The 14172-nt window shown below is 37.5% G+C and overlaps 1 protein-coding gene across 1 annotated transcript in view; it reads right to left on the bottom strand.

Annotated features, from left to right (window-relative positions):
* LTN1 (listerin E3 ubiquitin protein ligase 1) overlaps positions 1 to 13981 on the bottom strand; it is a 32232-nt gene extending 18251 nt beyond the window's left edge. The window contains exons 1-12 of the mRNA XM_069785278.1: positions 13848 to 13981; positions 12087 to 12290; positions 11655 to 11753; positions 10400 to 10630; positions 9573 to 9625; positions 8937 to 9117; positions 8081 to 8254; positions 6252 to 6442; positions 4808 to 4955; positions 3682 to 4464; positions 3134 to 3175; positions 1917 to 2109 (exon numbers count right to left, since the gene is read on the bottom strand). Of these exons, the coding sequence (XP_069641379.1) occupies positions 1917 to 2109; positions 3134 to 3175; positions 3682 to 4464; positions 4808 to 4955; positions 6252 to 6442; positions 8081 to 8254; positions 8937 to 9117; positions 9573 to 9625; positions 10400 to 10630; positions 11655 to 11753; positions 12087 to 12290; positions 13848 to 13889 (2341 nt within the window). The 5' untranslated portion in view covers positions 13890 to 13981. The remainder of the gene's footprint in view (positions 1 to 1916; positions 2110 to 3133; positions 3176 to 3681; positions 4465 to 4807; positions 4956 to 6251; positions 6443 to 8080; positions 8255 to 8936; positions 9118 to 9572; positions 9626 to 10399; positions 10631 to 11654; positions 11754 to 12086; positions 12291 to 13847) is intronic.
* Between the last annotated feature and the right edge of the window lie 191 nt (positions 13982 to 14172).

Here is a 14172-nt window from a genome sequence, read left to right as displayed (position 1 = left end):
ACCTCAGGCTCTTCCATTCAAAGAAACACAGAAAGACTTCTTCCCATTTGCTTTTTCCATACAAATTATGATTTTATAGCTCTCTACCACAAATACATCCCCAATCATTTCCATTGCAAGCTCAAAAATTCTAGTCTGTTTTATGGCCTTTAGAAGCAGAAGCCACTGTATTTGCCTAACCATCTTTCTTTGGGCATATTCTAATACTATCACACCTTTTTTTTCAAAAATACATAGGTGAACAAGAATATTGCAGTGACCAGAACTACAGGCAGTATTCAAGATAGTGACACACCAGTGCTATAATAATTTTCATTTGTCCTCTGTTCTTTTCACAGCAGTTCCCAATAACCTGTATTCCTCTTTTATGGCTGAGCACCAACCTGCCACTTACAGGGAACGATCACAATGACTGAAGATCTCTTCTGAGTTTTAACAGCTCAGAGCCTATCATTGAATAGATACAGTCACAACTGTGTTTTTCCCATGTATACTTCTGATATTTATTGGTTTTGAATTTCATTTGTAATTACATCAGTTAATCATTTAGTATCACAACACACTGCTACAGCTCTGTGAAGTTTCAGTTTTGATTACTCTGAATAATTTATCAGAAACAATTATCACCCTTTCAGTATTTATCCTTTTTTCCCTTTAATTGCTATCATCTGTTAGGTTACTGATCCATGAAAGGCCCTTCCATTTACTCCATGAGTTTACCTTGAGAAACTTAGATGAGAGATATCATAAAAAAATCTTTTTGAAAGTCCACATACTCTACTTTGGCCTAAATCACTAAGTCAAGAACTACCATAGCTCCTGAAGGTCTCTTAGACTTCATCCAACATGCTTAAGAACAGGTCACACAGCACCCAGCACAAAACGAGCTCAACAATAGCTCCAGTTCTAGAGCCAAAAAGCAGTCACTTGACAGTCAGCCCTAGGACACCCCTGACTCACAAGCAAGCAAGTTTGTTGAACTCTCTCTGGAACAGGTTTTCCTGACGCTCCTCTACATCAAAAGTTCCAGTAACAGAAATAACAATCTTACAACACCTTCAGGATGTACTATCTATGAACATCCACTGTAGTCAACTTGTTGTGTGCCTATTTGAAACGTGAAAGCACCACAAAAGTGCCCAGCATTCAGATAAACTGAAGTATGTTACCTCAGGGATCAAAGCTAAGTTTAACAAAACACAAATGACAAGTTTACATGGAAAACATCAAGAAAATTGAACTCCACTAGAAGCCTGTATCACAGATACCACAAAATGCAAGGAAGAAATGAAATAGGATGTTATTAATAAAAACTAGATTACATATACAGCATGAGTGCACACATGTATTTTTTTTAAATACATGAATCTAACTGAAAATGGCTCAAAGCAATTAACAGGCCTTGTAACAAGGCATTAACAATGCACACATAGGTCCATAACCATTGATTTTTTATATTCTAGTTTTGAAGGTAAATTTCAGATGGTATCATTTAAAAATTAATATTCTTTTACAGCACATCAGCTAATAAATCAAACTTAAGTTTTCCAGACTCAGAAATGTGAATCAGTTCTTTAAACTGACTTTTGTTTAGCAACCCAGACCAAAAGAATTGCAATGTTGCTGCTGCAAGTTAGTGTTTACAAAATTAAACTGGACATGGTTAATTGGCTCAGGTAAAAAAAATAAAAAAAAGAGACATACACACAGGGGTGTGTGTGTCCCCGCCAAAAAGAACCACAAAAAACAACAAACAAAACCAACAAAAAAACCCACAAACAGCACAGAAGAAAGCCTAGATGTTACAAATTGTTACAAATTAAGTATTCTGGAAGATTTCAAATTCCTTTCAACCTTCCACAAAGCGCAAGTGCGGTATTTACACTTCACAAACTCCAAGGAATAAATATGCTTACCATTTTTAATGTGTTGTGACAACACTAAGCTCAGGAGTGTCCACCTTTCTGAAGAGGGTGATTCTGACGAGGCTGCCATAGGTTTTAAACCCAGGTGACACAGATCATCTGCCAGCATTACAAGTCTTTCTCCAAGTGTATCTCCTTTCAGCCAGTCAGAGACTAAGGAAAGTTTTGTTGTGCTTGAGCATGCCTGAATTCACAAGGAAATAATTCTAATAATCTTTTGAGGGTATTAACTTTTCTTACTAACTAAGCATCAGATTAATATGTCAAACCTGCATACACAGAGTGGGAATCATATAACCTGTCATAAACAGTAAGTCTCTAGGTGTTTACGTCTACAACAATCCTTTCAACTTTCTTTTTGGTCAGAGATATTAAATTATGGCTAGGTCAGACCTCTACTTTAGAGTGAAACAAGTCATCTTCTGAAAGCTCTTCTCTTTCCTTTTCTCCAACTACAGAGCCCAGGGAATGCCTACACTGGAGTTAGAAAGATAAGTATTGGATGACCAGGTTGGCTGAAATAAAATCTATTTACAACATAAAAGCTATTTATAGCACATGCATTTCTCCAAAAAGAAATGGAAGGTCACAAATCAGAAAAACATTATTTTAGTGATAAGCCATTATAAGTTCCAAAATCATAAAAATTAAGGATTCCTAAAATACACAGTATCTGTGAGGAAAGATATTATGGTCAACACACTGGATTGTAAATGAAGCACTATGAATTCTTGTCCAAAAATCTGTAATACACTTCATATTTTATCCCAGGCAATCGCTTAAATGTCAGTCTCTCTACATCCCATGTGAAAAAATGGTATTACTGTCTTTTACTTGTCACACGATTCAAGGGTAATGATACAAATAATCATTTAGATTATTGGTCTAATACCCAACTCCATTCTCTCTAGCTTAGAGGGGATGACCAGAAACAAATCAGGAATCCCTCTGTCTCAAAGAGCAAACAGACCAAAAATAGAAGGGACAAAGATGCTTTTGGTTTGGCATCATCATTTCACTTAAGACTGTCCCCAGATTTAAATGCAGGTTTAAATGCTGTTAAAACAAACAACACTCTGAAACTATTACTACAAGATCTTCAAACTATGGAAGTTGTTGCTACTTAAATAAAAAAAGTCAAACACACGCATGTAACTCTCAAAGCTAAAACTATGCAAAACAAGAACAAAAAAAGTCTTAAGAGGTACCTTTTGAATTATCTGGAGAAAAATAATCCATTTCAGATCCATCTGAAAAGGAAAACAAAATTCCACAATTTTAAAAAATTCTTTGCTGAATAAGAAGCATTTAATACCATTTTAACTGTTTGTTTTACAACTTTATTTTCTGCAGGGGATAAGCAGAAGTTGGTAAGTTTCAGTAACAAAGTTATTGATTATATTATTTTTGGCTTCCAAGTCTCTCTCTACCACACAGATCAATAAGGGACTGTATTTATAAGAAAGGCCACCAATGACTAGTATAAAAGCACACTGTATAAAGAAGCAAGAACAGAGAAATCCTGACATTACTTTTTTTTTTAATTTGTACCATATAGAAAGGGACGTGTTATAACCTTTCACCCCACCGCCATATCAACTTTTCCTAAATTTACCTTCCTTACGCTGAACCTGTCCAAGTTCACGTAGAACATCTTGCATTGCACAGCCCCAAAATAAAATGATTAACCAATCACAGCCCACAAAAAATAGTAGTCACTTTGATAAAAACTAGTAACAAAATGTACGAGCCATACCTTTGTTAAATCATCAAGAATTATTTTCCTTTCATCATTACTATTGCAACAGTTAAGCACACTGTACAAAACATCAACCAGAAAATGGGTGTCTTTCCTCCAATCTTCTTTCAGCCAAGTTATTAAATTCACATACAGAAATTGTACAGATGGACTTTCATGATGAGCTTTCATTTCATTTTGGGATTCAGCTTGAGCAGAGCTTGCATCATTTCGCTGCTCTAAAAGTACCTGAAAAACTCTGTTTGAAGAAAAATAGTGGAGCAGGGCAGAGAGAAATTTCAAATGCTGTTCTGACTTTTGTTCATTGACATACACAATACTCAGTTCAGCAAGGTTGCAGACTAAATTCTCCAAAGGTTCTTTCCTTAGAAGTGAACTATGCCACAAGTCAGCCTGCATTTCAGAGTCAATATTTCTCACTTCTGTGAGCCTTCCATTCTCTGTGTTTCTTTCAGATTCATCCTCATCTCTAAATCTGATTTTTAGAGATTTTCTGTTTGGTTTTGTAGCACGCTTTGGATTCTGAAGAATTTCTAGCATACTAGTTATGGCAAATAATGATTTCTCATCAGCATCCAATGTATCGACATGAAGTACACATATTTTTAAAAGATGGCCCCAAAAATCTGACAACAGTTTTTTGAAAACTTCATCAGCGCCATTATCATTGGAGAGTTCTGCTTTAGCTTCCCAGCAGCTCAGCGTTTCTGCTATTTGATAAAATAACGGTCCATTTTGTAACCTGGGCTCCTTAAGTACAGCATCGGTAAGAGGAATTAGCTAAAAAGACAAAAAAATTATTAAAGAACAGTGATCCAACTAGATGATCATTTTATTCTTTATAATACCAGAAAATTCTATAATTTTGAAAAACCTTCTGGAAGCAATTCCAAAAACATCAGAATTACTCATGCTTGAACACTTCATAAAAATATACAACTTAAACTGCACAATGAAAGGGATGATATTATAGGAAGGAAAAAATTGACTGAATTCAGTAACATTATTTTTTCCATAAAATCTAGTAAAACTTTCAACAGAGAAGTAAATCCTCACAGAAATTTGCATTTTTCCTTAACTTTGAAGTTTACACAGAACAATATTGAGTATTTCTAACAAATACCTGGTCATATATAAGCATTTGATGAATTTGTCTTTGGTCATCTTCTTCGCTTATTTTCTGTAGTATGACAAAGCGCAGACATTCCATAAATGCAGTTATAATTGCTGAACTTTCTGAAGGGCTGGCTATGGCTCGCTCACTTGACAACCTATTGAAAGGGCAACATTGGAGGGAGGGCACACTCAGTCATCTATGCTTCTGAGAAACTCAGTATGCACATAACGAATGTTACCTTGGTTATGTTGTTCTCATCCAGAAAACACCAATATGGAGAATACAGAATCATTGATAGGAGTGGAGATCAAAACAATTTCAGTAGAATATATTTAAAGGGTCAAAACAATAAATCTAGGCATTTAATATAACTAATATTAAAGTAACTTTTTATCTAGTTTTAGCATTCATTAAAAAAATATCTATATAAATACAGGAAACATATCCAGTCATGTATACTGTCTACTGTTTCAGCTGTTTGTCAAAACTCCTTTGCAATTTTCTACACACACCACAGAGGTTTAGCAAGTGTGACTTTCTGTCATTACAGAAAAAAAGAAAAAACCTAAAAGCCAGCAAAAGACAGTTTCATCACAGCCACTTTGAGTCTGAACAACTGTGATCTGTTTGCTTTTTAATGAAAATTAGACCACACAAATTACCACACAAATATTACAACCACTTTACTACTTGTAATAAAATTCTATACACTTTTCAAAACCAGCCCATACATAAATCTCTTCTTCAAGAGCTCTGCTAATGGCCACACCAACATCAATCGAGAATTGGGTTTTGTTTAAATAAGTTACATTTTAGTGCTTCATAAAATACCTTATCTATGCTTTTGAGTACACAATGCACATGCATCTATTTAAATTAGATTTGATAGAAAGGTGGTTTTGATGTATTTTAAAGGCAAAAAAATGATAGCAGTTTCATTCCTTTAAAAATCAATATCACAAGAATTAAAGTTCCTGCATATAGGAAATTTCACAATCACAATGCTAATCCCCAATAACCTCTCTAATAATTACACACTGGTGACAAGAAGATGATATCTTCAAAGCCATTCTTAATTTTAAATTAATTTCCCATTTTATAACTTATCATGGAATAAACATGAAACTTTGACAAAAAAAAAGGTAAGAATGCTTTAGGTAAGGAAGAGGTAATAAAATCAAAAAGAAGGCTTAAGGTTTAAGAACACAGGGACAGCCACAAAGGACTAACTCTAGCTTTGGATATTTAAAAATATTTTAAAAATAAGATTTTCAAATACCACAGTGAAAATAGTCTTTTCTTAAATAAACAATTAATGTGTATTTAAATATCCTCAAGCCAAATGATACGTTACTTATCTTTAAATGCTTAAACAAGATTAGTTCACCTATTTCCAAATGTAAGAGAGACTGATTTCAAAAAAATAAATAAATAAATTGGTTGTTCATACCCTTGAATTATAGAGCTGAAAAAAGTTCTGAAATATTCCAGCTTTGGCTCTGCAATGCCAGGAGGTACCTTGCTAATGAACGGCAAGAGATTTGGATATATAACAGTAGCTAGTCCTCGTCCACCTTCTCGAAGCACTGTCCATAGCTTTGGTAGAACTCCCTTTTTGGCATTTACATGACTCCAACAGTCCTACAGAAAGAAATACACTTATTGTAAATTAAATAATAGTATGTTGCCTTGGAAGAACTCCCAGGCTAGACTTTTAATCTAACTCCCTATGTTGTGCCTGAAACAAGTTATTGTAAAATTTAAAATTCACTTGCCAGAATTTTTAAAAATCACTTTCTCCCTATTTCAGCTTGTGAATTTAAGTTAACATGACAAAACTGTTTCTGTATTGTTTAAAATCAATAGACCTTCCTTGTTAGCAAACTGCAATTGAAGGCTTCTCTTTACTAATGCTTTAAGGATAATTGACATGGTTTAAACCCAGCCAGGAGCTAAGCACCACACAGCTGCTCACTCACTCCCCACCACCCAGTGGGATGGGGGAGAAAATCGGGAAAAGAAGTAAAACTCGTGGGTTGAGACAAGAACAGTTCAATAGAACAGAAAGGAAGAAACTAATAATTATAATAATGACAATAATAAAATGACAATAATAATAAAAGGATTGGAATATGCAAAACAAGTGACGCACAATACAATTGCTCGCCACTCACCGACCGATGCCCAGTTAGTTCCTGAGCAGCGATCCCCCCAGTTTATATACTGGGCATGACGTCACATGGTATGGAATACCCCTTTGGCCAGTTTGGGTCAGGTGCCCTGGCTGTGTCCCCTCCCAACTTCTTGTGCCCCTCTGGCCTTCTTGCTGGCTGGGCATGAGAAGCTGAAAAATCCTTGACTTTATAGTATAAACACTACTGAGCAACAACTGAAAACATCAGTGTGTTATCAACATTCTTCTCATACTGAACCTAAAACATAGCACTATACCAGCTACTAGGAAGAAAATTAAATCTATCCCAGCCAAAAGCAGGACAATGCTTCATAAAAATCATTATTGTAACTGGTCCTGTATTTAATTCTGAGTTCTTATTATCAAGAATAACCAATGATTTCAAAATCCCAACTTTAGAAGCATCACTAACTTCAAAACTCCCCTCAAAAATCTTCTGATGGTTACAAAACACCTTGAAATTTTCCCACACAGCACAAAGTTTTTGTCATCTGATCTGATTTATCATAGTTCCAGATACCTATATTTTAGCAAGCTGAACAAAGATTTTTTTTTTCCCCATGAACTGTTACAGTTTATACCAGCAGCTACAAAAGAGATCTGCAGCATTAAACCCCCAAAACATCCCTGTCTATGGCAACACCACTCAACCCACTAATAAATTCAAAGCTGGTACTTCACTTAAAGAAAAAAAAAATTTGTAGAACCAAGCATTAACTTAGAAGGGGAAACAAACAAACCAAAAATGCACTGCAGGTCATTTTTGTAACCATTTTGTACCAGGAAAAAAGTTTTAAGTATTATTTTACTTATTAGTAACTATATTTAATTGAAGGGATTCAGGTTAATTTAATTAAACTTACAAAACAACTCTGATTTTCAGGCATGCTGGACACCATATATTTGAAAGTTAACAGTGAAACCCTAAGGAGGAAGAAGGAGCATGTAGCATTGTTAAGTTCATGTTATTAATCATAAAGAAAACCCAATCAAGCTGTTCTTCCTAATTCTACACAGAGAACAATGGCACTTGGTCAAAAGTTAAATTCAAGTAAAATATCTGCCCCTTCCATTTCCCACATTACCTCAATAGTGGTGATAGCATAAAGTACAGCTTCCCAAAGAGCAGGACACACCACTGCATCGCTGTCATCAATGCTGAGAAGAACAGCAGGGCAAACTCTTGGTGCTTCAGCTTTCACCAGCTCAGGCAAGTACTGGCATAAAGCAGAAGCCAGCTCAAAGAAAGCTGAGCGAACCTGACATAGGCCACAGAAAAAACAAAATTTTAGTCAAATGACAACACTTTGTCACTATGTGTAGTTCATAACATTCCTTTTAAAGCCCCTGTAACTTACAGCACACGGTCCCCATATATTATCACATCAGCAAAGGCTTAAATATTATTAAAAATGAAGAAAATAAAGGAATTATTTGATAAGCCTGTTTAAAATATTAAAGTAATTTGTTTATTGATAAAATGGTTATCAAAAAATTTTATTTTAATATACTTCTCAAAAGGGATGTTTTCCAAAATGCACCTTAAAACTTAACAAAATACTACCAGAATCAATTCATCGCTCCATGCACTATTGGTCTTAGCAGACCAAAGACCAATAAAATGGTTTTAAAAAAATGAAAATGCAAAAGCACTAAGACTACATGCAGTAAGCTGACACAGTTTGTATCTTTTACCTGAATTTGAAATGACAGCAGATTGCCAAGTAGATGACGGTGACATGGAAATAACAAATTAGTGTATCTGACAAATGTTAGAGCAATACTGTCTATTTAAGGCCTAGAAACCTGAAGGCTGTTGCAAACATAATTCAGTGAAGTACAAAGTTCATTCTTGTAGAATACAAGTAATTAATACTTGCTTAGGTTCAGTGTATTATCTTTAACTAAAACCAACCAAAATAAAGAAGAAATTAAAGTCACCTGTGGTACATTGTGTTTGCCATATTTCCAAAATTTGTTTTGGGACAGAAGTGGCATTAACTTTTCCTCCAATGAATGCATCTCTCTCTTTGGCAACATGCTAAGCAACTTCTTTAAAGCTAGCAAGGAACAGGTCAGAATCCGGAAAAATTTGGCTTCCCTTTCTTCCTCTGGTACAGTTCTCAGAAAACAGAACAAAACAAAACAAAAAAATTAAAGTGAACCATAAATAAATCAGTAGGCTTCTCAAGCTCTTCTAAACTGTCTAAACTAAACTGTCTTCAGTTTTTCTGTGTTCTTCTTTTGATATCAGATGCCAGCAATGTAAATATGTAAACTTTCCATAGCTTCTAACACTACCAAATTACACTATAAAGTGCTAGAAAAAAGAGAGTTTCAAGTCATCTCATCTTCCAGCTATTCCAAAATGCTACTCCTAAAAGAGCTGAAATAAGAATTACACAACTGATAACACTGTCAAAAGCATTTATACTTTAGTCCCAAAGAAAGCTGCTGGTATTTGGACTCAAATAACTATTCTGTCTCTTGAAACAAAACCAAATCCACTATCTCCAAGGACAGAAAGCCCAATACATACAAGACTTAAACCATATACATTAAAGCAGGCTAACATACTGGGGGTCACTGAGTGTATCAGGTGTTTCTTTCAGAAGGTGATCTTGAAGTACCTACAGGAAAAAAAAACCAAACATATATACACGAGAATCATAAATTATATGTGAATAATATAGTTCATACATTAATTCAGAAACAGGTCTACAATAATACTTCACAACCTCTGAGTCAAGTCTTTTAAACACATTTTAGACATTCTAATGAACAAGAACAAAATTTAATTGACTCCTGCTGAACATTAGTAGCTGTGGTACTGTTTGAATCAAGACTTCATAATACTTTGCAAGTTGCAGTCCTATGCCAACTTCTGGTAAAAAGAAGCCAAACTGACACGAAACAAAATGGTTAAGTTTGCATATGATAGGCCAGCAAACTTTTACCTTTTTAAATTCAGCCAATTCAGTTTCATATACGACTGGCAGAAGAGCATTAACTTTAATCAGAACTAGACTTGTAGAGGCTCTCTGAAACACTGCTCAGCATTCTTTAATCCTTTACCACTGCAGCAACACTACTCCAGCATCATTATTCTATTCTACCTGTCAGCAACATTACGTGATGACTGAGCATCATTACATAGAAATGCACACAAGAAAATTCACTTCATATTTATTCCTCTCTTTCCAGTCATTCTAACCGGAAGTAAAAAAAATAGAGGATATGGCTTTGCCTCAGTCTTCTCTTCACATTAGCAGGAGCGAAATTTCAGGGAAGAAAGAAATTTAACCATGAAGAACAGATGGGGACAGAAGGAGTTTTAAACTTTTATTACAAGTTGACATATACTCAACACAAAGCCTTAAAGAAATACAAAAGTATAAACTCACATTAAGAATTTCATCTTTACAGAATACTAAGGCTTCAGGTTGTTTGCCAGAAGGAAAAGCTTTTTCAAAAGCTACTTTTGCAGCAGAAGCAGCAGGGGAGTAAGTGTCACATTGAGCAATCAGCCAGTATCCCATGATACTTTTTAAGTAAGGAGCTAAGTGTTTCTTTACTTTAAGAATCAGTTGCTCAAAAGATTGCTGAGTTGCTTCTCGAACACGGCGATCATGATCCTGTTTAAAAAAAAAAAAAGACAAAAAAAGGTTCATTGTTTTAAGAAATGTACCTTTGATGCCAGGTACTTCAAAGCAGAAGTAATGACAAAAAAAAAAAGCTGTCTCTCAGTTCAGCCATTTTTGCAATGAATTGGGCTATATAGATTTGAAAATATGCAACAACAATGACAAAAAAGTCTTCATATCCCTAGATGAGGGGAGAGTCCTAACTTAGCAGCACTCTTTCCCAGTGCGTTGTACATTCAAAATTGTAACCTTTTCCTGATATCCCTAACTACAGTTTCTATTTCATACAAGCATTTAACAGAACGACAAGAGGCAAGAGAAACAGAAAGCTCTGAAGACATTTTTTGGATTAAAACGACCATAAACCTACACAAACTGTGCATCGCTATCCATTATTTGTGTATGCATTTACAACATCATGACTTTCTATGCTCCTGGCTTCTGAAATACTTATTAGGAATTGCTCTAACGGATCAGAATAGTGATTCATTTTGTCCAATATCACGTTTCCAACAGTAGCTAGTCCAGAATGTTTGGATATATATTAAATATATCAGTAAATATATCAGAAAACTATGGGTTATCTGGCTACACATGGCCTTTTCATGTCGGGGTGGGGGGGGGGGTAATATTAAGTCTGGTCAGATATTAGTCCTAGATCAAAAAGACTTATTACTATGTTAACTGAACAGTACATTCTCTTTAGCTGTTCTGGAATCCACATAAAAGAACTTTTCATGAGAAGAAATATCTTGTCATCTTTTTAACATAAAGGTCTAACAAAGAGCTACCTCCATCCAGCAAGTACAGCCCAGGCATTAACAGTTCAAGATTCCACCCACTGCCAATACTGAAACACCTCCACAATAAAGAATACTACTTTCCTTCAACTTCAAGTTTTTCCTAGAACAAGCCAGTAATTCCAACAAAGTCAGATATATCAATAAAGACTGCCTTAGAGGTTTTCACAGGAAGTATCCAGAGAAGGTTTTAATTTAAATACTTTAATACTTACTAGTGAGATTTTACAATAAATTCTTGGCCAGTAAGGAAGAACACCTTTAACTACTTCCACTTCTCTTTCCTTGCACATTGTTCCAAACTCTTGCATAGCCTAAAATCAAGACATCAAGTGCATGATTTAAGAACTCAGACAGATATATTCTGCAATTTACCAGCTTCTATTAGACACTTCAACTCCCTTTTTCAAAAACCAATTCATTTCTTGCAGCTGAGCATCTAGAGAGTTCATTTTATGAATGCTCCATCAGCACTGCATGATGGACCTTCTTGTAAGTCCTCCAAGATACCTTCTGGATTGCAGTTCTAGCAAATTTATCAATATGAAATTAGTACTAGCTACCTTGATATATTCCTCCCCCATCCTTAAGAAAAATGTATTGTTTTCCAATAAAAATTTTTTATGAGGGACAAAGGTTACACCTACTTTTAATTTTGTTGTGATATCCCTTTTAGAAAGTTTTCGCAACACCATTCGAAAGTCAGCATCCACAAGGCTGTCTATTTCCTCTGCTCCTTGAACTGCAGGAATGTATCCTAGATCACTCTGAGATGTTCCAAAGCCAATAAACCCAGGCACTGTTCCACGTTCTTTGGCGAGGAGCTCTGCAGCTCGGCCACTGCTAGAAGGCTGACAAAAAACAGGGACCTAAGTCAGTTACCTATTTCAGTCACTTGATTTTGTACACATCATGCATTTGAAATAATGATCCTATTTATATTGTATAATTAACCTTCTATTTAAAACAAAGTCTCAGAAAAAAAAAGCCCACCTGTGCTTTAAACATAGAAGTTTGACCTAGAAGATTATTCTTCTCTTTAGAGTCAGCATCCCCGTGTTTTCTCATAATCCATGAATACTTACGGAAAGTTCTATTGGTTTTATACATGTACAAAAAAGCATAACAGAAATGTCCTTCTGCAAGTGAACAATTTAATAAGAAACCATTTACCCTCCTTCACTACTTCTGTTTTTACTAGTTCTTCTCATGTTATTGCATATGGACCAATATAGCTCCGCAGGAATGTTCTTTGTATCGTTGGAAAAAATAAGAACACACACAAAACAAAGGATGCTACCAGCAACAAAGGGGCTGAGAAGCATTTAGAGAAATGGAGCAAAAGGGTACGTATGTAATACAGTATAATACCACTCCATTAATACAACAGTGAGTGTTTTGGAGTGCAGCATCTCTTCTAGTTTGCCCCAGTTAAGTCGACACCTTGCTCATCATATCAGTGGCTCGTGTTTATTTCAACCACACTCTTTTGAAAAGACTGCCCCAAAATTGACTGATGCTTTAATGTTCTCTGTGACACCTTATAGTCCAAATACCTTTTATTTCCTAATGACAGTTGCAGTTATGTGAGTTTGTTGCATTTTTTTTAAGTAATGACAGTTTGATGAAGTTCACCATACTTTTCTGATCTTCTTGAAGTACGTAAGCCACATTTTACCTGACTACTTATATCTACGGTAATCTGTAGTCGTTTTTTCTGCATGTGAAACCTCACCTATAAGGACACGCTTCTTTGTGTTCCGTAGCCTTCTCTAAATACACGCGAAGGAGAAGAGTTGTAAGAATTGCATAACCTGAACACAACGCTTCACCCACAATTCTCCCATCCTGAGCAAGCACCATATATGACAGATGTCACACCACTTCAGGCCCGGTGGCAAGACGGAGACACCACAACAGGTGTACTCTAAGACTCTCCACAGAAAAACACACTAAATGTACCCGCCGGTACCTTGCCGAACTTACACCCGTGGTGATTCGCGGTTCTCCCGCCCTCGCCTCTCTCTGATTCGCAGTTACACCCTCCCACCCTCGCCCCTCTCCGCAAAACGCGTACAAACGCCCCAGGAATTTGCAGCCACGCTCCCCCGCTAAGGCACCGGCCCAGGCCAACAGTCGCCCCCGAAGCCCGGCGGCGGCCCCGGCCCCAGCTACTGCAACCGGGCCCGAAGGCAACGCCGCCTCCCAGCGGGGAGAGGGCTTCGGCAGCCCGCAGCCCCCCTCCCCAGGCACCGGGAGAGGAAGGGCGGCCTTCACCCGCCCGCCGCTGCCGGAAGCCCCGACCCCAAGGCCCAGGCCCGGGCCCCGCCGCCCTCCCCGGCCGCGCCGCCTAGCCGGCCCCGCCGGAGCCATCGGCGGAGGCGGCGCGGGACCCGGGGCCCGCTTACCCTCAGGTTGCCCTTGGTTCGCTGCTTGTTTTTGCCCCCCATGGCGGCGGCGGCGGCGACGGTGGCGGGCAGCGGCCGCGAAAGAGGAGGCGCGCGGCCGGGGCGGGGGAAGGCGGCACTTCCGGAGGGCGGGGCCAGGGGCGGGGCGCTCCCCCTCATCCCGCGGGGGCTGCGGGCGGCGGCGGGGCACGGCGTGGGCGGGAGGAAAAGCGCAAGCGCGCTAAGTAATCGCCGGCGCGTCGTGGTGAAACGTAACGTCGGTGTAATTCTGGCTGAAAGAGCCTTAAGCTGTGTACCCGTCGCCAGAGCTTACAGCGCGGAGACG

This window comes from Haliaeetus albicilla, chromosome 6 (genome assembly GCF_947461875.1).
Source record: "Haliaeetus albicilla chromosome 6, bHalAlb1.1, whole genome shotgun sequence".
NCBI classification, from domain to species: domain Eukaryota; kingdom Metazoa; phylum Chordata; class Aves; order Accipitriformes; family Accipitridae; genus Haliaeetus; species Haliaeetus albicilla.
The sequence above is the reverse complement of the archived record's forward strand: the minus strand, read 5'-3'. Positions and strand labels throughout refer to the sequence as shown.